Source organism: Talpa europaea (assembly GCF_964194135.1).
Source record: "Talpa europaea genome assembly, chromosome: 4".
NCBI lineage: Eukaryota > Metazoa > Chordata > Mammalia > Eulipotyphla > Talpidae > Talpa > Talpa europaea.
Window position 1 is genome coordinate 94600976 of NC_140070.1, and position 22432 is coordinate 94623407.

At 40.4% G+C, this 22432-nt stretch overlaps 1 protein-coding gene across 1 annotated transcript in view; it reads left to right on the forward strand.

The window, feature by feature from the left end:
• Nucleotides 1-1193: 1193 nt before the first annotated feature.
• Nucleotides 1194-22432, forward strand: part of PLCXD2 (phosphatidylinositol specific phospholipase C X domain containing 2) — a gene marked incomplete at both ends in the record, with an annotated part of 41565 nt that continues 20326 nt past the window's right edge. Inside the window, one exon of the mRNA XM_084232332.1 lies at nucleotides 1194-1356. Coding sequence (XP_084088458.1) covers nucleotides 1194-1356 — 163 coding nt within the window. The remainder of the gene's footprint in view (nucleotides 1357-22432) is intronic.

The window sequence follows — 22432 nt, forward strand, 5'->3', positions numbered from 1 at the left end:
GTGTGTGTGTGTGTGTGAGAGGGTTCACCAGAGACAGCGTGGGGAGCAGAACAGGTGGATCTACCGAACTACAGGGCCGAGGGGAGTAGCGGGCAAGGCAGGAGAGGTCTGCCGCGCCATGTGGGTAGCTCCCTGGCGAGGATGAGGGGGGGATCGAACTCGTGCTGCAGTGACGGGTGATAGCTTCATAGCACTGAATTTAAAAACCCCTGAGCCACCGCGGAGGCCCGATATAGTGCCTTTCTCCGTCTCTTTCTCTCTGATATTCCTACTGCCTTGGCAGTTTGAAAATGTAATTCATTCTCTCTCGCCTCCCTTCCCCACCTTTCCCCTCCCCTCCTTCCCTCCCTCCCTCCGAAGGGAAAGAAGGAAGGGAAGGAACATCTGCGGTCACGCTTAACTCCGGGGAGCCGACCGCCCGACAAGGCAAAGGGTAAAGGCCGGGTCAGGTCCAGCGCCCAAGCCGCAAGTCCCTCCGCCCGCAGCGCGGCGGCCGCGGAGCCCAGCGGCGGGCGAGGGCGGGGGTCGCTACGGGGCAGCCCCACGGGCGCCGGCCAATCCGCGCGCGCCCCGCCGGCGGCCAATCAGCGGCCGCCTCTCCCGGCAAATCTGCCCGGCAGTGCGGGGCGGGGCCGCCGGAGTCGGGCGCCGCTGGTTACTCCTCCGAGCGCCTCCAGGTAGCCGCGGGGCGGCCGGTCCGTGCGGGCGCCGGGGAGGGCGGCCGGCAGGCCCGGCGTAGGTGCAGCCAGGTGACACACACGGGAGCACCCATGCGGCTGGCGGGGATGCGGGTGGGCGCTCACGTGTGCACAGACCCACCGGCTCGTCTCGGCGCTGGGTGGGCACCTGTCGTGAGTGGCTCCGGGCGTGGCTGCTCGTCGGACGTTCAGTTTCTGTAAGATTTACCTAAGGGGCCTACCTTCCCCGCTCCCGAGGGGCTCGTAGGAAGTTTAACGGAGCCAGGGCTGAGCAGATTAAAGGAGCGGAACAGCAACTGGGCCAGAGGGGGTGGGGTGTGGGGGTGCTGGTGGGTAGGGAGCCAGCTTTTGCCCCGTCTCCCTGGCAGGAAAGGCGTTTGGCAAGACTGGCGTGACAAAGGTGGCCCTGAGGTGTCTGGAGAGCCGGGACAATGATGATCACTGAGTGAGTGGCACTGGGCTGAACCCGGGCCATCTGTTGACTGACAGAAAGGGATGCTAGCAGTTAGAAAGGTGAGGAGGAAACTCAGGATGGGGACCATCTGCTCTCCCAACCCCAGCGGGACAAAGGCATCATCGGAGGTCTGCAATGCCGACTGGATGGCCTCGCTCCCCCCTCACCTCCACAACGTTCCCCTTTCTCATCTGGCAATCCCAGGTATTCTTCTCTTCCTGCTTGTTCCCACTGTGCTGAATTCTGCCATTTTAGTGTTGGTCGTGGGTTGTGTTGCTTTTCTGTTATTGTGTTGAGAAAAATAATTGTTGGTGGCCGTAACTAAACCGCTTTTTATTTCCAAACCAGAAACTTAGCACTGAAGCAGCTGCAGTAAAGAGATTTAAGCACACTGCATCACTGGCAAAAAAAAAAAAAAAAGGAAGGGGGAGACTCTAGAGAATAGAAGTGCAGTTTTTTGTTTGTTTGTGTCTTTTTGTTTGTTTTCATTTTAGTCTTATTCTGTCTGCTCCCTTAGTGTTGGGGAGGGGATGCACATGAGGGGTGCATTTACTTGAATCATTTGGAAAAGGAAAGATGAAGCATAATGAAAAAAGTCATTAACAATTTTGGATCTGGATCAAAATTTTAACTATTTTTGTCCTCCTTTATCTCATTGTTCATACTGGAGAAAGAAACAAATAACCAGATTAGCATTAGAGAATAGGTTCAGAATCAAGACTGAATATAAAGACACATTTTTGTTGTTGGAAAGCCAGAAATAGACAATGCAAGTTCTTGTCACAGGCAGTCATTAGGTGTGATAAGGTGGTGGTGTTGGAAGATTTGTCTATATATACACAGGTGTCTGTCTAACTGATCTAGAACGGCAGCCTTGAAAAGCAGGTCAGGTCTAACCACAGAGTCTTTGCTAAGAGTTTTATACTTTATCGTCACTCTCGTATTTGTTCAGTGTGTCCTTTTCTTCCATTCAAAAGCTGATTTAAAGCGAGTTTTCTAGGGAAGGATTTTAAACTGCAGTGGTCTTGGCCTAGGGTTCTGGACATAGTCCTCAATGCTGGTTGTTGGAAGGCACTCCTATGACAGGGATGGACCACTCACTGCCAGTCCTCTCTCTCACCTGAAGGCATAACAATTTATTTTCACCCCGTGAGCACCAGACAAACCCCCAAGCATCCCTGGGAGCAGTCTGCCTTTTTGGTGGCCTGCAAAGATGACCTTATGCAACCCCAGATCTCTGCTTTCTCTGCATGAAGAAGAATAGTGCTGGCTTCAGATACAGTTTTTTTCCTTGCTTGCCTCCTCTATTGGACTTCTTCCAGGTTCATTGTCCTCATGGACTCTTTCTGCTTTTGAGCAAGGAGAGGACTGCTAAGTCCCTTTATAGTTGTGATCACTTGTGTTTTATCAGCCATTTTTTACAGCTCCTTGGGAAATGCCAGATGGTCATGTTTCAGAACAGGTCTTTTCCATGTTTAATTGATGCCTGTGGAGTCATCTCCAAAATAATGCACGGGCCTCCTTTAACATTAGTCATTTGTCTTCAGGCTTTCCAATGGAATTGTTTTGTTGTTTCATATGGCAAGTAGTATATGTTTGTAAGCAGAATGGCATCTTAGGCAGGTTCTAAATGACTCTATCATTTAGAGGTAGGTTGGGGCTTCCTCCTTCCTACTTTACTTTGAATATCTCAAACCACAGCAGCAGCTTTGCTCCTGACTTGCCTGTGCACTGTGACTCCAGGGCTCTAGGAAGCAGCTGGTCATTTGTTCTACAATCTATAGGGTATCTCACAATAGGAGCAAACAGCCAGGTGTGCTGCTGTAACTGGAAATTGTATGATTAGCCACTGTGGGGGACACAGGAATTTGTTCACACTGCTTTGTGGAGTCTAGTCCTTCTAAGCAAAAACATAAGCCTTGATTCCGCAAAAGAATTCACCACTGCGAATGCCCCTTTCCCAGAAGTAGAAGGGACATGTGCATATGTATATATAATCTGGAGACAGGAAAATCTCATACTAAGTGCTAGCCATTCAAGGACCCTCCCTCCCACCCAACCCACCACCCCTGCTAGTTGTCTTTCCTGTACCTAAAGCTAGTACCCCCCAGCTAAAAGATCTGCCAAACCTTGCTGAGAAATTCTGAAATACAAAAGGCATTCAAGAAGTAGAGACCACCATCTTCCTCCCCCTCTCTATCACCTTCTTCATGGCAATATTCTTGCCTGAGCTTTACCATGCATCATTAGCATATGTTGCATCAAATCCTTACCTCCATGATACATCTTCATTTTGGAAATAAGGAAATTATTGGCCCGAGAGGTTACGTCATTTTCTCGAGATCACACAAATAATAAATAGAAGAACTAATATTTAAGCCCCTGTGTAACTGGTTCCAAAGCCCACGCATTATCCCTTGGAAGTGCAGAGCAGTGTTGATGGGGGTGGTGAAGGTAGTCTCCAACTGAAAGTCAGTTTTCAAAGATCATCCTCTGTACCAGCAAATGAAAGAATTTTTAAACTAGGTGGTCTTTATTGATTATATATCACTGTGAGGAGATATATACATATATGTGTTTGTATATATATTTGTTTGTATGTGTATGTATATGTATCCTTGCTTATAATTATGTAATCATCTGTGTTTAGAATTAGAACCTGGTAAGTTTTAAGTTCAAAATTCGCTTAGAACTCTGTGTGTGTGTGTGTGTGTGTGTGTGTGTGTGTGTGTGTGTGTCTGCCTGCGAGCATGTGTGCACAAGTACTTTTTGCATATGCTAATCTAGAATATCTATAAGATTGGGTAAGACCTGTCAGGATGGGGATCTTGCAGCAATGCCATGGGAAAAGGCAAGGGTTCTTGCAATAATAGCAGAACTGAAATGGAGTAAAACTATGTCACATTTGAGCACATGTGCTACATTTGCCTAATCGTGATAGCAGAGAACATGTGTGAATGAATGCTCACCTCTCAGAAAAGCCTTGATTTATTATTCTCCTTCCACAACTGTTAAGAACACCTGTAAAAGACCAGTGTCACCCAAACACATTGAAATATCTTGGAGAAGAACCACACAACAGTTTTCATTGCCAACTGTACAGAATTATTAAAACCCTTAAGCTAAAAAATCTGGAAATTACAAAATTCAGATTTTTTAATTAAAGCTTTGAGCTCTACAAACACCTTCACTGATGAAAAAGGATATTCTTTATGGACAAATGTACTGATCGGGGAAACATTTTTTAATAATTGTACAACTTTTGAATGAATTCTTTTTCTGTATACTTTGATGCTATTATTTTTTTTTTAAACCATGCTCGTTCCTTTTTTTTTTTTTTATTAAAGGGAAACTATTTGGTCTATTGGAAAGTATGTTGAATTTGATATTGTTGATTCTGGCTGTGAGATACTGAAGAAGTATCTAAATTTCTTGGGACTTAGTTTCCTCATTTGTAATTAAGATGCTGAATTAAATCAATATAGAGGCCTTTTCAGATTAAAAATTCCGTGATTAATTTGAGGGTTTGTTGGTTTACTTTTGTTTTTGCCTGTTCTTTGTCCAAATGTATGAAGAGATGAGAATGAGTCGTTTTAGATATAAAAGCCATTTCTTTATGTCTCTTGAAAATTATTTTTGTCATTTGTGAACAGGGACTCACAATTGCCAGAATGAAGCAAAGTTCACTTACTCTAGCATCCTAAAAGGGAGTAGATTAGTCTTCTAAATGAACAAACCCTGAGTACATCTTAAGAAACCTCTTTGCTGAGTCCTGTGGGAGCTCCAACCATCAGCTGTGTGGTGTGTATGTTTACCTTCACCATCCATAATTTTCAGAAAAACTAGTTGAGGTAAATACTGAAACAGAGATATAAAGAAAGTGTCGTCGAAGCATACAGATTGGAAAGATTAATTCCAGTTTTTAAGATTAGTGACTACTTTGTTGAAAAATGACATTTAACCTGGAATTTGAAGAATGGTAAAAATTTCAAAGGGTGTGAGTTGGGGTCAGGATTGGAAATGAGATTTTCCAGGTGAAATAAATGAATCAATGGAGCTAAGGGACTAGGGATATATTTGGAAAATGCCTCAAAGAATCCCTCAATTTTACTTTGTTGTGTTTATCATAGCACTTCTCAATACATTGTTGTTTTTAGTTGTATGTCCCATGGTCTGTGAACAATTTGCTTACAGATAATGACTTATTTCCCTTTATTATCCAAGATCCTAGTACAGAGTAGCAGCTTTACCTTTGGTGACTGTTGAGTGAATAATTGAACACATGGAAATGAAGAGTGAAAATGCCAGAAAAGTGACTTGCAGCCACTGTCATTTCCAATTGTGATCAGTGCTAAACTGATAGATTGGGTAGGTTCACCTTTTGTAAATAACTGTATGAAGCAATTCATTCTCCAATCAAATATTGTCATTTTTATATTATACTCTTGTAGTTCTAGCTAAGGCTCATCACTGAGCCACATTAGAAATGAAAATTCTAACACCGAGTAGAATAAAGCATCAGAAACAATACTCTGGTATAACTTCTGACCTAGGAGCAGTTCATTTTCCCTGCATTCTTTCTGCCTTCCTTCTTTCCCTGTCAAATTCCAGCTTCTCGTGTTTCCTGTCTGGTTATGCCTCAGCCTGGTCTCATTTCGTGTTCCCCTCTTAACCTGTCTCCAGTGACCTGGCTTGCACCCTGATCTCTCCTGCCTGTCTCACTTTCTCCAGTTCCCAGATGATTCTCTGTTCTCAACTTGCTTCAGATTACTCCCTTTTCATCCTCACCTTTCTGGAATCCTGTCCTTTGCTTATATACTGCTGCCTTTCACCACTGGAGATTTCTAGAGCTCTTCTCCTGTGACCCACACTCACTTCCCACTTGTGTGATGTGGAGGCAAACTCAAGTCTGGTGTACCTAAAAGAGATTGATGGGGTGACCACCCAGGAAAGGTACAAAGTACATTGTAGAGCAAGATGATTAGGTTGGTTCACTTCAGGAGCCATGAGTTCACTCTAGAGCAGTTCCATCTTCCTCTGGAAGTTGGGGCTGTGTAAAACCAAGAATCAAGTGAATCTACTAGGCAGATCCAGTAAAGAAAAAAAAATCATCTGGGACCAAAATGGTCTCTTAAGTGGCAACAGTGTTTTTCAGTGGCTGTTTTTCATTTTTTCTCTGGGTAGTCATGGTATAGAATAAAAAGAACCTATGACTTTGGTGTCCCCATAAGTAGGTTCATCAATCACAGAAAGCCCTTAATCACAGAAAAGCCACAAAGAATTCAGGACCCATACATGTCTGTAATGAAGCAAAATCATGGATTGGTTATAAGTTTTAGTGCTGGAGTCACATTGTTTGGATTTGAACCCCAACTCTACCCTTAAGATTCTGTGACTTTGGGCAATTTACTTAATTTCTCTGTGCATGCCTCAGTGTCTTCTGTAAACAAAGATAATAATGGCACTACCTCATTTGGTCAGTGCAAGAATTAAATCAAGTCATATAACATGCTTAGGACAGTTTATGTCACAAAATAAGCACTATATAATCATCATAAGAGTTGTTATTTTGATGATGTGTCTTTTTTTATATTAATCACAACCTCCAATTATTGAAAGGCTGTGCCTGGAATTGACCACACAAAAAAGGTGTAAGATACAGTCCATACCATCAGGTTATTTGCAATCTAGTTAAAGAGCTGACCTCTAGTTAAGGAGCTGACCTTCTAATTAAGACACGTGGCTCAGTGTTCTCTGTCTGATCAGAGCAGGATAACTTGCATGGCTGCCCCTAAGGGGGCTTGAGAGTTTAGGGAAGGCCTGGAGGTTTGCCCAGAAAGTGAGTACCACGGGAGCTTAAATGCAACATGAGGACAGTAGATAAAAAAAGCCAGGAAATTCTCTTCAGTCATTTACTCTGTCCTCCCTCACCAAGTTCAGCTGTCAAACTTTATCATCCAAAACCTTTGGGAAAAAAATCTACTTGGGGGCCTCCCCGGTGGCGCAGCAGTTGAGCGCTGGGTTGCGAAGCTGCCCACAGCCTCTGCAGCTCCGGTTTGATCCCCGGCCGCCAGGCGAGGGTCCCACATGGCGCACAGACCTCTCCTACCACCCACTGCTCCCCTCAGCAGTGTACTTTGGTCCTTCTGCCTGCTCTGCTCCCTGCTTTGGCTCTGGTGAATTTTCTCACCCTCCCGCACTTCTGACTGTACCCAGTGCTTGTATAAATAAGTAAATCTCTTTTAAAAAAAAATCAACTTGTTCTGACAGGACCATATTGTTAACTTTGTTTCTGTTCTTCTCATTTCCCATCACTTGTCTTCCTAACCCCTGTCCCAGTTGAAGAGTAGAAATAGCACAGAATGCTTCACTTTGAACAAATCTTTTTTTTCTTTTTTTAAAAAGATTTATTTATTTATTTGTTTGTTTATACAAGCACTGAGTACAGTCAGAAGCGCGGGAGGGTGAGAGAATTTACCAGAGCAAGAGGGGAGAGCAGAGCAGGCAGACTGACGAAGTACACTGCTGAGGGGAGCAGCGGGCGGCAGGAGAGGTCTGTGCGCCATGTGGGACCCTCGCCCGTAGGCCGGGGATCGAACCGGCGCTGCAGAGGTTGCGAGCAGCTTCACAACCCAGCGCTCAACTGCAGCGCGACCGCGGAGGCCCTGAACAAATCTTTATGCATGCTTTATAACTCCTTCCCCAACCATCAGAATAGCTTCATGATCCCTCTAAACATATACTTCACCCCCCCACACACACATGCACACAAACATATACATATCACCCAACGCACACACCTGCACACACACTGAGCTATGACCTTAGCATTGCTCTCAAGAGAGTCTCAATTCTAATGCCTGTTACTATTTACCCTTTACAAAGATCCTCAAACATACCCGCTGACATTTCAAGTCCTAGGAGTTTGCTGCTTTTACCTGCATGCTGCAGTTTCAAATGTGCTTCTGAAGTCAGGGGACTTGTTTTTCTAGAGCATGTGGTCTGACGTAACCTCTACTCCATACTCCAGGGTTGACCCATGTCTCTCCCCAGTCTATAATAGCTTATAAGTATAGACACACTAGAGGTAATAATATTAGTGAGATGCTTTTGCATCCTGTGCCTTTGGGAAAAGCACAAACCATTTTTCAAATGCTGACTAACCCTAATTAGAGTTTCAAATCAGACCTGCAGAGGAGGTATTATTTATAGACATTATAATAAGTGGGTGTGTTTGTGTGTGTGAAAAGAATTCAAACACACATCGAAAACCAAATGTAAGTGGAGAACTGTGTCTAAATCTGTTTGCGTATTTACATGAGGAGTCCTTCCACTTTCTCACATCTATAATATTGATGAACACCCATGAGAACCAAACTATACCTGTGAGCATAACAATGGTAGATTTCTGGGTCGTTCCAAGATAAAGTGGATCTGCCCATGAGGCCTGCACTGCCTGAAGAGGATGTCTGAGTGGTGTTATCTATGAAACATAAGCAGTCTTTCTTGGATTCATTGTCTACCAAAGAGTTGAAATTTCCTAAGAGAGTAACAAGGTTGATTTTTGTGGTTTTTTTTAATTTTAATTTTCAATTATTCTATTGGCTATAAAGTACTCTTTGTTCTCAGAGAATAGTCAGCTTTTTTCCCCTCTGCACAGCTCTGACAATATCAAAATAAAGAGGGGAAAATAGCAAGCATGTATGCCCTATAATGCTAGCATCTTTGGAGTACAACAGCAATCTGCAGTAGTGGCAAACTGAAAAACTCTTAGATTATCAGACTAAAATGAATATTTTATGAACATATATGACTTAAAGGCTTATATGTTGAAAGCAATATTCTTTTTTTTTTTTATAAATTTTATTGTTATATTCCCCATACAATTGCAGCCCCCCCATTCTGACCCCAATCCCTCCCCTCCCGCCCCCGCCCCCCTAAAAGTGTCTCTGGTTCATAGTTTTTTGTTGATTTTGATTTTCACTTTCTTATAGTTATTCATTTTCCTGGTCCCTTATTTAAGTTTTCTAGATTCCTGCTATGAGTGAGACCATCCGGTATTTTTCTTTTTCTTTTTGGCTTATTTCGCTGAGCATGATCCCTTCCAGCGCCATCCATGTTGAAAGCAATATTCTTAATGTATAATTTAAACAAGATGAAAAAAAAGCCAAACAGATAAAGAAAACAACATCCCTCCCTTCCCTGGATTTAATTTTTGGTCATGATCCAGGTAGGAGGTGCCCATATGGATCTTTAAGAGAATTAAATGAGCACACTGTGTCAATTTGACTAAAAAAAATATTGGTGCTTGTTTGTTCCTTTTGCTTATTTTGTCTCTCATTGCCTATATTTTTAAATGCATTGATTTAAAGGAAAAAATATGTTTTCAGAGAATATTTATTGAGTGCCTTTTGTGCCAGGTATACTGTGTTAGATGAGGTGAATGTAGATGTGAGTAAGAGTCTTCTCCTCTGCACTTCATGAAGTTATGATCTGAGAATAAATCCAAAATTCAGACACCAAGAGAAGAACTCATAGGTATTATAACACTCAGAAAACCAATAGCCAATTCCACTACTGGTGGGAAGAAGAAAACATGGAAGACCGGACTTGCAAGACTCAGGTTGAATCATAAGGAGCAAATAGGAAATACCCAGGAGTGACAGGCAGAGGGAAGCAAGCAGAAGTACAAGGAGCTGCAGGTGAGGGGTGACCTATGGAAACCCAAGCAGTTTAGGTTTCATTTAAAGAAAGGAATGGAATTGAGACTGGGAAAGTAGGCTAATGAACCTTGTGTGTCATTCCAAGGTTAAATTTTAGAAATTATCCTGAGGGCAAAAATAGTCATTGATAGACTTAGTCAGGAATGGATGAAAAACCTGCCAATAACTGCTGTGGATGAAGAGAAATGATGATGCAATTATTAGAATGCTGAGGGGTAAAAGAAGAGACTTCTCATTTCCTTCATATAATATGCTCTTCCATATGGCATTCCCTTTGCTAGGCTCTGATGACTCAGTGATGATCGATACAAAGAGTGTCCCTGCCTTCAAAAAGCTGACAGTTTAGTAGGAGAAATGGACTTCTAATCAAGCAGTTGTAACAGTTTGCTATATTGAATGATTGGGGAAGTAGAGGTTACTGCCAGAAGAAATATGCTTGTATCAGGCACATCTTAAGACTAGAGAGTCTGGGTGAAAGGGAGGCCTCCTGGAGCAAGTGATAGATAAACTGCAGTCTGAAGGAAATAGGAATAAGCTCCCAGGATAAGAAGGAAAAAGAGCATTCTAGGAGTAGAAATAATATGGGTGAAGACCTTGAAGAAGGGGTCACTGAAGTTGTACCAGAGGTTGTCAGGAGAAGAGGGGTAAAGAGTAAAGTGGCATGATTCTGAGCAGTCTAATAAGCCTTGTTAACATGATTTAGTTTTACTTTAACAGGAGTGGGAAGGGTTTGAAGCAGGTGAATGACAAGGTCAACTTCCTGTTTTTGAAAGATCATTTTGGTATAGTCACAAAATGTATTGGGACTGCAATACAGTGCAGTTGGGATTGCACTTTAGCCAGGAGACCGCTGAATGGCTGTTGAAGTCATCCAGGTATGTGAGGCTGACCATAAAATAACAGTGAGAGAGCAGACAAAGGGAAAACAGGCACAGAAGTTTTTAGGAGGAAATATCAATAGGACTTAACAATTAATTGGAGGGTGAAAGAGAAGGCATGAGTGACTTAGGTAACTGGGAAGAGGGTGATGGCATTCCCAGAAATATGGATACAGGACAAGAAATAGGGATACAGGAATAGTGGTAGAGGGAAGCAGATATGCTTCGTTTACAGCATGCAGAGTTTGAGGTACACATGGGACATTTCAGAATTGGCAGAAGGGTAAGGCAGCACCTATTGGAAGGGGTAAATTTGACATTTAGCCAGAGCTAAATCTGACATTTCACAGTTTATCCCACCACTCCCCTTACCCACAGCTATTATTGTATCTGACATACAGTGACTTGACTTTGAAGTTGGTATCTTTATTTTTTAATAATTTGCAAAGATTTCATCTAAAATTTTACTTCTTTCATGAAATCTGTCCAGAAGTTCTAGTCTCGGGTAAGCGAGCCTCTCAAGCTCATCTAGTGTTCTACTAGTTCTGCATGAATTTTGTCATTTCTTATTTAACTATTTTCCCTACTCATTTTGAGAATAGGGGGCACGGGCCAGCTATGTGCACTATACACCACAATCCCACTGTGAAACAGAAACTTTTGGTCACTTCACTACCTCATCAAATACCATTTACTTCACAGACTGACACCCAGAGTTACACCAAGAGATAAAGCAGGAGATAAAGCAGGAGAATTTTGTAGGAGAATATTTAATGTAATATAGCTTTCCCCCTATCCTAATCTTTTCCCTGTTTTTCTCTAAACTTCCATATTACTCTTCCTTTTGTTGTAAAAGCTGAGACATTGTTAGAGATAATATGATTATCTCTGAGCTGAGAAGGCTCATAGGGATGATCAAGTGCCCCTTGTGAGTTGTTATTTTACCAAAGATAATGTCATCTCTTCAGAGACAACAGGGCGATATTTACCTAATAGAGGAACAATTTCTTATTCATGAGTTGTTGATACAGTATCTTATTTGGGTGTGTGTATTGAAATCTATTGGACATTTGAAAAAGAGAAAGTCTTTCAAAAGAAAATAGATACCCATCCATATGTAGAGGATTTTCAACTCCCTCCCATACAGGAATTTCAAGCCTTTTAATACACATGGGTCATAGGTAGTTGGGCTTACTTAGAGACAATCTGTGGCAACAGAATTCCCAGGATGCCCTGCAGAGTTCTGTGGAAGTGTGGCAACTCTGGTGACCCACGAGGACACCTCTAGACCAAGAGTAGAGACTGACTGTTGGGACAGGCCTTTAACCAGAGAGCTCTACTTGTATTTGTTTTTCCATAAAAATACTTTGACATCATTCTAAATTTGAAAAGCACCCTGAAAACTTCTGATTTACTCCAATCTCAGCCAGTTGAGGGTAGACTCAGACCAACTCTTGGATCCCAGGCCAATGTCTATCCTCACACAGTGGGATGCCCCTTGGTTTCTCAGCATATAGAAAATTATGTCGATCAACATCCTCCACTTCAAAGTGATATGCTGCATATAGCTATTTTGTTGCATTGTGGGTAATTACAAATTCAGTAGGCATCTGATTAAAAATTAAATTGGCCACATGGCCCTCTCAGATTTTGCCGACGGTTTAATAGTTATTATTAACACTCACTTATGTACCCTCGAAAATAATTAAGTTAGGGAAGTGAAGTTTATCCCTTTGGAAGTTGGCAAAACATAACGTTTGGGAAATTGCTAATTATCTACTTATCTTGAACCTTGGACTTGTGTCACTATGTTATATATCATTAAGATGCCTCCACATTTGTACACTTGTCAAAAGGAAGTTAAACCTGAATTTTCCCCAAGGACCTAATTCAGGTTTGTGAAATGGGAGATCCCAAGGTGATATTATTAAAAGATAATTTCTACAGGTGTAAAGGACAGAGTTCCTTTTAAATTGTTCAGTGAGATCTTTTATTACAGCTGCTCCTTTAATCATCTTTTCTGGTTTATTTTTGTCCTCTGTGTTTTCTGACACATTCCATTTTATTGACCCATATAACTCAAGCTAGGAGAACAGAGGCAGATAAATGGAGTTGGGGATATACGGGTGTTGAGGGTGAAAAAGTGCAGAGTGAACTCTGCTTAAAGAAGATGGATTGACTAAAGAGGAGTTCAGAAAAGATCAGGAGACCTAGGCTTATCTGCCCCAGGCTCATTTCAGTCTTCATGCTTGCACTTGTTTTATATACGTATGCTCAGTATCTTCCATATGCCGGAAGCTTACTCAGTGTGGATACTAGGCATAGATTAGACATGACATGATCTCGCACTTAAAAATTCACGGTCAGGTGTCAGTGACAGATAAGGAGATAATTACCAAGTTCATGTCATGGAGATGTCCCAAGTTCATCATGTATGAACAAAATGATGTAGATGCATGAGACAGAGCAATTAAATCTGATCAGATGAACTCACAAATGATTATGGCCTGAGTCACATTTCAGTATTTAAAATGGAAAGGTAAGGACCTCCCCAGTGGCACAGCGGTTGAGCGCAGTGCTGTGAAGCTGTCTGCAGTCTCTGCAGCATGGGTTCAATTCCCGGCCAGCCAGAGAGATACCCGCATGGTGCGGCAGACCTCTCCTATCTTGCCCACTGCTCCCCTCAGCAGTGCTTTCCATCCATCTGCCTGCTCTGCTCCCTGCTCTGTCTCTGGTGAATCCTCTCACCCTCCCGTACCTCTGGCCTGTACCCCAGCTCTTATATAAATAAATAAATATTTTTTAAAAAATTAAAAATAAATAAAATGGAAAGGTAAGTAGCAAAGACATTGTGCCCATGAACTAGATTTTTTTTTTATTATAAACAGGTCATTTGCTATATTCAATAACCACAAGGCCCACTTGTCATATGTAACAGTTAGATGAGTATATATATATATAAAATATATATTAAATATATATAAAAATATATTTGTATATATTTTAAGATTTATTTTATGCATACAAGAGCTGGGGTACAGGCCAGAGGTGCGGGAGTGTGAGAAGATTCACCAGAGACAGAGCGGGCAGCAGAACAGGCAGACGGACTGAAAGCACTGCCGAGGGGAGCAGTGGGCAAGACAGGAGAGGTCTGTCGTGCCATGTGGGTATCTCCCTGGCCAGCCAGAAATCGAACCCGTGCTGCATAGGCACCACTGTGGAGGCCCTAGTTACTATATTGTTGGCTCAAACATGTTTGTTCATAGCTCAGCTCACAGAAATGTTTTAATATGCAAAACTATAATCTGTTCATGTCAAATTTGCTGCAATATTCATAGACGTCAAATACCAAAATTATAATATGAGTTGTTTTCCTACAAAAGCTTCTAAACATCATCAGTATTTGAGGCTACATGTTTACTCTTGTGTCTGTAATTATTATCTTAAACCTTATCTCTGCCTTTAATTTTTGTACACATGGAAGGCAGCGTAGAGTAGTTCAGAGTGTAGGTTCTGTTTTAGCATACCTAAGACCAATCCTAATTATTAGTTATGTGACCTTGAAGAAAAAGTTTAATCTTTCTGTCCTTTAGTTTTCTTAACTGTAAAGTGGTAATCATTATAGTATCTATTTAATAAGTGTAAGGTTAAAGGAAGCATAGTCTCCAAAACTGCCCTCACTCTGACACCAATTACAGGTTTGGGGGTTCTATAGATCACCTATAGGTTCTATAATTTGCTAGAAGGATATGCAGAACATATAAAGTGTTATAGTTACAATTACTGTTTATTCCAGCTAATTGCTACAGATTAAATCAGACAAATGAAGAAGTATATAGGACAGTCTAGGAATGTTTCAAAGAGGAACCTCTCGCAGTTCTTTCCCTGTGAAGACATGGACAGTACTACTTCCCTGCTTTTGATGTGTGAACAACATGTACGAAGTATTGCTAACACAGAAAGCTCACCAGAGCCTTCATGTCCAGATTCTTTACTGAGTCTATACAAGTCTGCGTCCAGTATCCAGCCCCTGTAGAGGGAAGCGTATATATATATATATATATATATATATATATATATATATATATATATATATATATATATATATATACCGCGTCATCAAAGTGATCACTGTAAGTCTCATCCTTAGACTTTTTGATGTGGTCCTAAAGTCCCAGGTAAGCAAAGAAATTCTGATTAGCCAGGATTTTATAAGGATTTAAGAGGTTATTTCCCAGGGGCCAAGGACAAGCACAGACCTATCTCTGGGCAAGGGTAAGTTCATTACTATACAGCAGAGTTATTTAAGAATTAGGTAAGATAGTATGTGCTGTGTGTTTAGAATATTGCCTAACACAAAACCAGTATAAATTTCAGATATAGAGCCATTATAATGACAATTCTTTCTGAGTGCCTAACAGTACCTAGCATCATACTATGTACTACAGGTGATCCTTAAAAAGTTAGCAAGGTGTCGATCATTATCTTTTTGGAGAAGTACTAAGGTTCAAATAAAGCCAATGAAAGCAGAATGAGGTGAGTTCCACAGTGAAGAGACAAGTTAACTATTGCAAGAGCCTAGGAACAGGAGAGCTTACCTCCCTCTGGGGCTGAGAAACAGCTACACTGAGAAGAGCACCTGGGCATTGGGCTGTGCGGGATGAGAATGTCTACTTGGGGGGTAAAGGCAGTCCAATCAGAGGGAACCAATTGGATATAATTAGGGATGGGAAAGCAGGGGCACCTTCAGGAAACAAAGGCTGCCATGACTTACTGTAGAAATGACCGGAGAAAGAAATGGAGGCAGACTGGAAAGATAGACAAATCAGATTGAAAGAGATTTTCAATGAGGTGCTGGGCACTTTGTACTTCATCTCTAGACTACAGGAAGCCAGTGATAATGTAGAGGCCAAAGAACAGCCTTAAAGAAAATGTGCTATCCTGTTTTCTGTATTTCAGCTCTCTGTATTTCAGCCACTTTTGCCCTCCAGTGCCCACACTTCACTTGGTCAATTATAAATCATCCTGTAAGAAGCAGCTTAGATACCAGTGCTAGACACACCTTCATCCAGGCCATATCATGTGCCATTGGTTGCTTACCTGTCTTTCTGCTGTATATAGCTGTGTTTTGTCTTCTCTGTATACTCAGTTTCTGGTTCAGAATAAATACATATATATCCTATAGAAAAAAGGGAGGGAGCCAATGAGAGAGCTATGGAATCTTTAAAACTCCACACAAAATTTAAGCATAAAATAGACATATTTCAAGTTAATTTAAGAAGAAACTAAATTACAGAGAAAGTGGCAGTGCCTAGGGTAGAACAGAATCTTATAACTGCATTTCAGAGTTCTTCTCGAGAAGTCCCAAGGCTTCAAAAGCACAATAATAATAATTGACAGAAAAAAACAACTTCTGTTTGATTCTATATACCTTATATCTTCACAGCCTAATTATATAAGTGTCATTATTTCGACCTCCATTTTGCAGATGAAGAAATTGAGATACAGAGAAGCTAACTAAATGGCAACCAAAGTCCTTATTACAACACTAGACTTTTGAAAACTCCGGCTTGTCAAATTCACTTAATTACATTTGAATAAAAGACATTTATAGAGTCGGAGATTGACCCCATTGTTGGGCTATGACTGCAATTCCTTTTGTTGGTTGTACTGAAGAGTAGTTTTCCTTTCATCCCAGCGCTTGTTTCCGTGCCAGGATCTGCTTCCTGAGCACCCATGAGCATGGTTCTGTTTGAAGGACTGCCTGCTAACCTGTTCAGGCTGAACAAGTCACATTTTCTTTTTTCAAGACCAGACATCTAGGAGATTTTTTATTGACTCAGAACAAAAGCAGCCTAGTAGTTTAAGTGTTCTGTGTAGTAATCACCCAGCAAGGTTCCAACAGAAGAAAAAATCTTTCTGCTTCCACATGGAAAGATCCTCAGAGGCTTTCAGCAGGTGTGTAAGCTTGTGAGAATACTCATCTTCCAGAATGGGTTGTGTTTTCATTCACTTTCCCCACTGTGTGTAATGTACACATTCCTTTAGCCTATCATTTTGTGTAATTTAGACTGCTACTTGTTGGATTTTCCCTCCTCCTTTTTTTCCTTTTCATCTGTCGGAACACCTGGCTTAGTCTTTCATTTATGGGAAAGGAAAAACCTTTCTGTTCTTGAGGAGATCTATAATAGCTGACAAGCTTCCATGGAGCTTGGCTCTTGTGCATTATGTCAGATGAATCTTAAAATAACTCTTCAGCCACCCAAAGTGACTATGAAAGGGTTTTTTTTTTTCCCCAAAGTCCCCAAGATAAATTTCATTAAAATATTGCACAAAGAAATAAAACACTAGCCTTTGGAATGAAACACGAAGCAAGAAGTGAGCCACTGGCTACTGCATTCAGTCAATGTGCAGATCGAATGCTGGTGAATGGCAGGGTGACAGTGAGAACCTGAATCTGTGTGAAGGGAAAGAATTTCTCCAGAAATTTGATGAAATTCTCAAATGAACCAAAAACAAATACATACCACTGTCAGGCTTTGGACTGATTTCCTTTATTGAAAATATGTGTTCTATCTGTAGTACTTTTTGTGCTGTGTAGTCAGTACGCAAGAAATATTTCTTATTCCTTTGCAGTGATTAATAATCCTTGTTAAAATGGCTCATACATTCTTAAAATAGGGTCATAAATTATCTGTTAATAAGTTGGAATCATTTGATTCTTAAGATGGAAGAGACCCTAAGGCTTATTTCATCTACCTTCTTCAATTTGAAAATGGAGAAACAGAGCGCCAGTATGAATTATAAGCTAAAATTCTTACAAGTATTCAGAGCAGAACCAGCACTGGGATTGAAGGCTCTGAGCTATGGAACTGCGAAGGAAATGTTTTCACTGAGAGAAGGTTAGAGTGCCCTCATGTGTCCAAAATAGAAATTCTTCATGTGTTTACAAAATTTAAAATCATTTTAATCTTTCCATCAATTTTCCTGCACTAGAATGAGGTTCAGGCGTTTGCTCTGAACGCAAACCCTGTGATCATGATGTTACCACAAGTAAATATGTAGTGCATTTGACTTCATCATTCAGTAAGGACATGGAAATAATAATATCTCTAGAGTAGCTCTCTGTGGTTTCAAGTCTGACCTGGGTTTCTGTCCAAGTCAGCCACTTGGAACTTTTGTAACCCTGAACTAATTGCAAAAAGAGTGTGAATCTCAGTTTTCTCATCTTAAAATGCATGTAATCACTACCCTATAGGATTCGTAGAAATCAAATGAGATCATGTAAGTAAAGTGTCCAACTTGGCATTGGGTATGTAATAAGTATTCAATAAACTGAGTTGTTATTAGTTATTTTCAGGTTTGAGTCCTCAGTGGGTACCACTATGGCGTTCACTGTGAAGGAGCTGAGGTTTAAAGGCTGGAAAGGCTGATTGTCTTTGGGATACTTTTAGCTCTTGGATGAGATTTACGCAAGCTCTTGGGGCAGAGGAAAAGGAGAGATAATTTATAAAGTAATACGTACTGAATATTTGATTCCTTCAAATTGTGCTGTGTAGTCAGTATGAAAGAAATATTTCTTGTTTCTTTGCAGTGATTAATAAATCCTTCCTTCATCTGGGCAAATTTCAGTGAAACTAGGGCAAACAGCATTCCCAGGGATAGACTCTATTTCAGGAGTAATACTTGGTCTCTAGCACTAAGGTTCCAGAAGTCATGGATAAAGTCTTTACTAGATAATGTTTGAAAATTAGATTCTATTTATGGGGTTTGATCCATTTCTTTTAGAAGTCTGTATTTTTTGAGAGGTAACTGTATTAAAATTAATAAAGAACAGAGGTGGAAAAAGTAGCTGAATGAATGCTCCTTTTGATTTTAGTTTTAACCATTTTATGAAAAGAGCTATCTCAGCTTCAGTGTTCAGCAGTTGTCCTAAATCAAGTCTTTTTGCCCCAAAGAACTTGAAATAACTACTTCCTCCCCACCCCCAACAGCCAACCTTTTTATATTTGAAGGAAGGAGATATTATGTACAATACAAGGAGGCTTGACCTTTAAATGTCAGTGGAAATGTAGAGTTTGGTGATTCTGTCTGTACCTTCCCCTGGTTTATTGAGGAATTGACCAAAATAGTCCAATAGTGTGTACATGGGAAAAGGGATGGGGGTGGGGGTGTCAAAGGGAGCACAGCACCATTGCTTCTACCTTCCTGTTTTCACATTACCAGGGAAAGGGAAAGGAAAGATTCGTCAGGACCCTGTGATCTAAATACTTCTTCCACAACCATGGGAGCCTTATGTAAATTATCACTCTGGAAGAACAGGAAAAGGCTGCCTTAAGTTTAGAGCCTCACCCCTAGGCCCTGGTCCTTTCTGGGAGTTTGTTACCTTTAAATAAGAAAACAGCAGAGCACAAGGCCAAATCATTTATTATTTAATGAAGTCCATCATCTGTGGTTATGAAGTAACAGAGTTGTAGTCTCTGAGTCCCAGCAGAGATAGGGTATGCTCAGCAGAATTGTGCTCAGCAGCAATACACCTGCTGCAGAATGCTGCATTCTCCATCATGCCTTGCTGGGATATACAGGGTGAGCCTTGAACTGAACTCAGTTTTTTTTTTTTTTTTGAGGTATAATTGATATAAAGCATTGTAATGATTTCAGGTATACAACATGATGGTTCAATCTCTGTATATTTGAGATAATCACCACATCCTGTGAAATGATCATGTCAAGTTAACCCCTGTCACTATACATAGTTATGATTTTTTTTCTTGAGGTGAGAACTTTTAAAATCTTTTAAGAGCTTAGTAACTTTCTATTTAACAATACAGTTTTATTAACTGTAGTTACCATGCTGTACTTTACATTCCCATGATTGATTGATTTATAACTGAAAATTGTACATATTAACTCCCTTCACTTACTACCTTTAGTTCCTCCACCGTCTCCTCTGGCAACCACCAGTCTGTTCTCTGTATCTTTGTTTTTTGTTTTGTTTTGTTTTAAAGATTTATTTATTTATGCATAAAGAGCTGGGGTACAGGCCAGAGATGCAGAGGGTGAGAGGATTCACCAGACACAGGAACAGAACAGGCAGACTGACTGAAATACACTGCTGAAGGGAGCAACAGGCGAGGCAGGAGAGATCTGCTGTGTCTTGCGGCTTGCTCCCTGGCTGGCCAGGAATCGAACTCGTGCTGCAGAGGCTGTGGATTGCTTCATAGTGTGGCGCTTAACCCCTTGCACCACCAGGGAGGCCCTGTTCTCTATATTTTTTAACTTGTTTTGTTTTGTTGTATTTTGTTTCATTAGATTCTACTTTTAAGTGAGATCATCTAGTAACTGTCTTTTTCTGTTCACTTAGTATAATGCCCTCAAGGATGATCCATGTTATCAAAAAATGGCATAATTTCCCTCTTTTTTATGACTGAATAATAATCCATTATATATGGGAATATTTTCTTTATCCATTAATCCAACAGTGGAGATTTGGGCTATTTTCATGTCTTGACTGTTGTAAATAATGCTGTAATGAACATGGGGTACAAATATCTTTTCAGCATGTTGTTTTTATTTCCTTCAGATATATCCCCAGAAGTGGAATTGCTAGATCATAAGATACAGTTCAGTATTTTAATTTTTTGAAGAGCCTCCTTACTATTTTCAATTGTGGCTGCACCAGTAAACATTCTCTCCAACACTGTACTAGAGTTGCATTGTCCAAACATTAGTTCTATTGATTTTTTTCATAATAGTCATTTAAAAGGTGTGAGGTGATCCCTCATTGTGGATGATTAGTGATGCTGAGCATCTTCTCATACCTCTTGACTTTATGTTTGTCTTCTTTGGAAAAATGTCTATTCAGATCTTCTGCCCATTTTTAAATCAGATTGTTTTTGTTGTTGCTATTAAATTGTATGTCCTTTAGATACAGTGGATATTAACCCCTTAATCAGATACATGATTTATAAATACTTTCTCCCACTCAGTAGGTTCCCTTTTCTTATGTACATGGATTTAGTTCTGTATCTCAATCCTGTTCCATTGAGCTATATGTCTGTTTTTAATGCCAATGTCATGCTGTTTTGATTACTATAGCTTTGTAATATAGTTTGGAATCAATATGGTGCCTTGAGGTTTGTTTTCATTATCAAGACTGCTTTGACTATTCAGCTTTTATGTGTGTATGTGTGTGTGCATGCATGTGTGGGGTTTCATACAAATTTTAGGATTGTTTGTTCTATTTTTGTGGAAAATGACATTGAAATTTTGATAGGGATTGAATTGAAACTGGAGGTCACTGTGGGCTTTATGGACATTTTAACAATATGAATCTTCCAATCTATGAGCATGAAATATCTCCATTTATAGTTTTCAGTTACAAATATCTTTCATTCCTTGGTTAAATTTATTCCTAGGTATTTTTTTTCTTTGATACAATTGTAAATGTGTCTGTTAACTTAATTTCTCTTTCTAATAATTTGTTATTAGTGTATAGAAATGAAACAAATCAAACAAACAATTTACTGAATTCATTATTTCCAGCAATTTTTTGGTGGAGTCTTCAGGATTTCTGTATGTAATAATTTGTCATCTACACCTAGTGACAGTTTACTTTCCTTTCCAATTTGGATGACTTTTATTTCTCTTTTCTTTCTTAATTGCCCTGACAAGGGCTTCTAGTACTACATTAAATAAAAGTGGCAAAAGTAGATGGCCTTGTCTTGTTTCCGACCTCAGAGGGAAAGCTTTAACATTTCATTCTTAAGTATGGTGTTAACTGTGGGTTTATTATATTTTATGGGTTTTGTTATATTCCCTCAACACCCACTTTGTTGAGTTTTTCTCATAAATGGGTGTTAAGTTTTGTCAGATGCTTTTTCTGCATCTATTTAGACCATATGACTTTTATCCTTTACTTTGTTGAGGTGGTATATCACATTGAGTTACAAATGTTGGACCATCCTTAAATCCTTGGAATAAATCCCATTTTGTCATGGTATAACCATTTTAATATGTTGTTGAATTCCATTTTCTATCACTTTGTTCAGGATATTTACATTTACGTTCATCAGGGATATCAGGGATATATTGGGGTTTGGGTATCTAGGTAATACTGGCCTCATAAAATGAGTTCGGATGGGTTCCTCTTCTATATTTTGCTTTTGTGTTTGTTTTTTAAGGTTTCTACATTTTCTCCCCATGGCCAACCCTTTTGACCCTTTTCTTTCCTCTTCCCTCTCAACCTTAAAAGATGCAGGATAATAATCAAAGTGACTCTGATATAGGCACTAGGTAAGGGGAGGTAAGGAGGGATAGTCCAGCAGAAGAGAGCCCCTGGTATGATAGAACCTGAAAACAGAGTTGAACAGAAGCATGTGTTTGCTTCAGACATTTTAGTGTTATGGCACCCCTTCAAACTGTAACCTTAAAAATAGTTATGCATTATTTAAAGAGAAAAAAATAAATGAACTATACTACATTTTTGAACAATCCCCCTTTGGTTTGTCATCTCTCTAAAGTCTCTCTCCTCAGCTCTGCCGCTACCTAGGTGGGGTCTTTCTTTCCATGTCCAATTCTCAGTGTTTTCAGCCTTCCCTCCTAACCTCTCAACTTCTCTTCCTAGCAGAGCAGCTGAGTTCTTTCCAAGCATCTGTCTCTGAACTTGCATACCCCCAC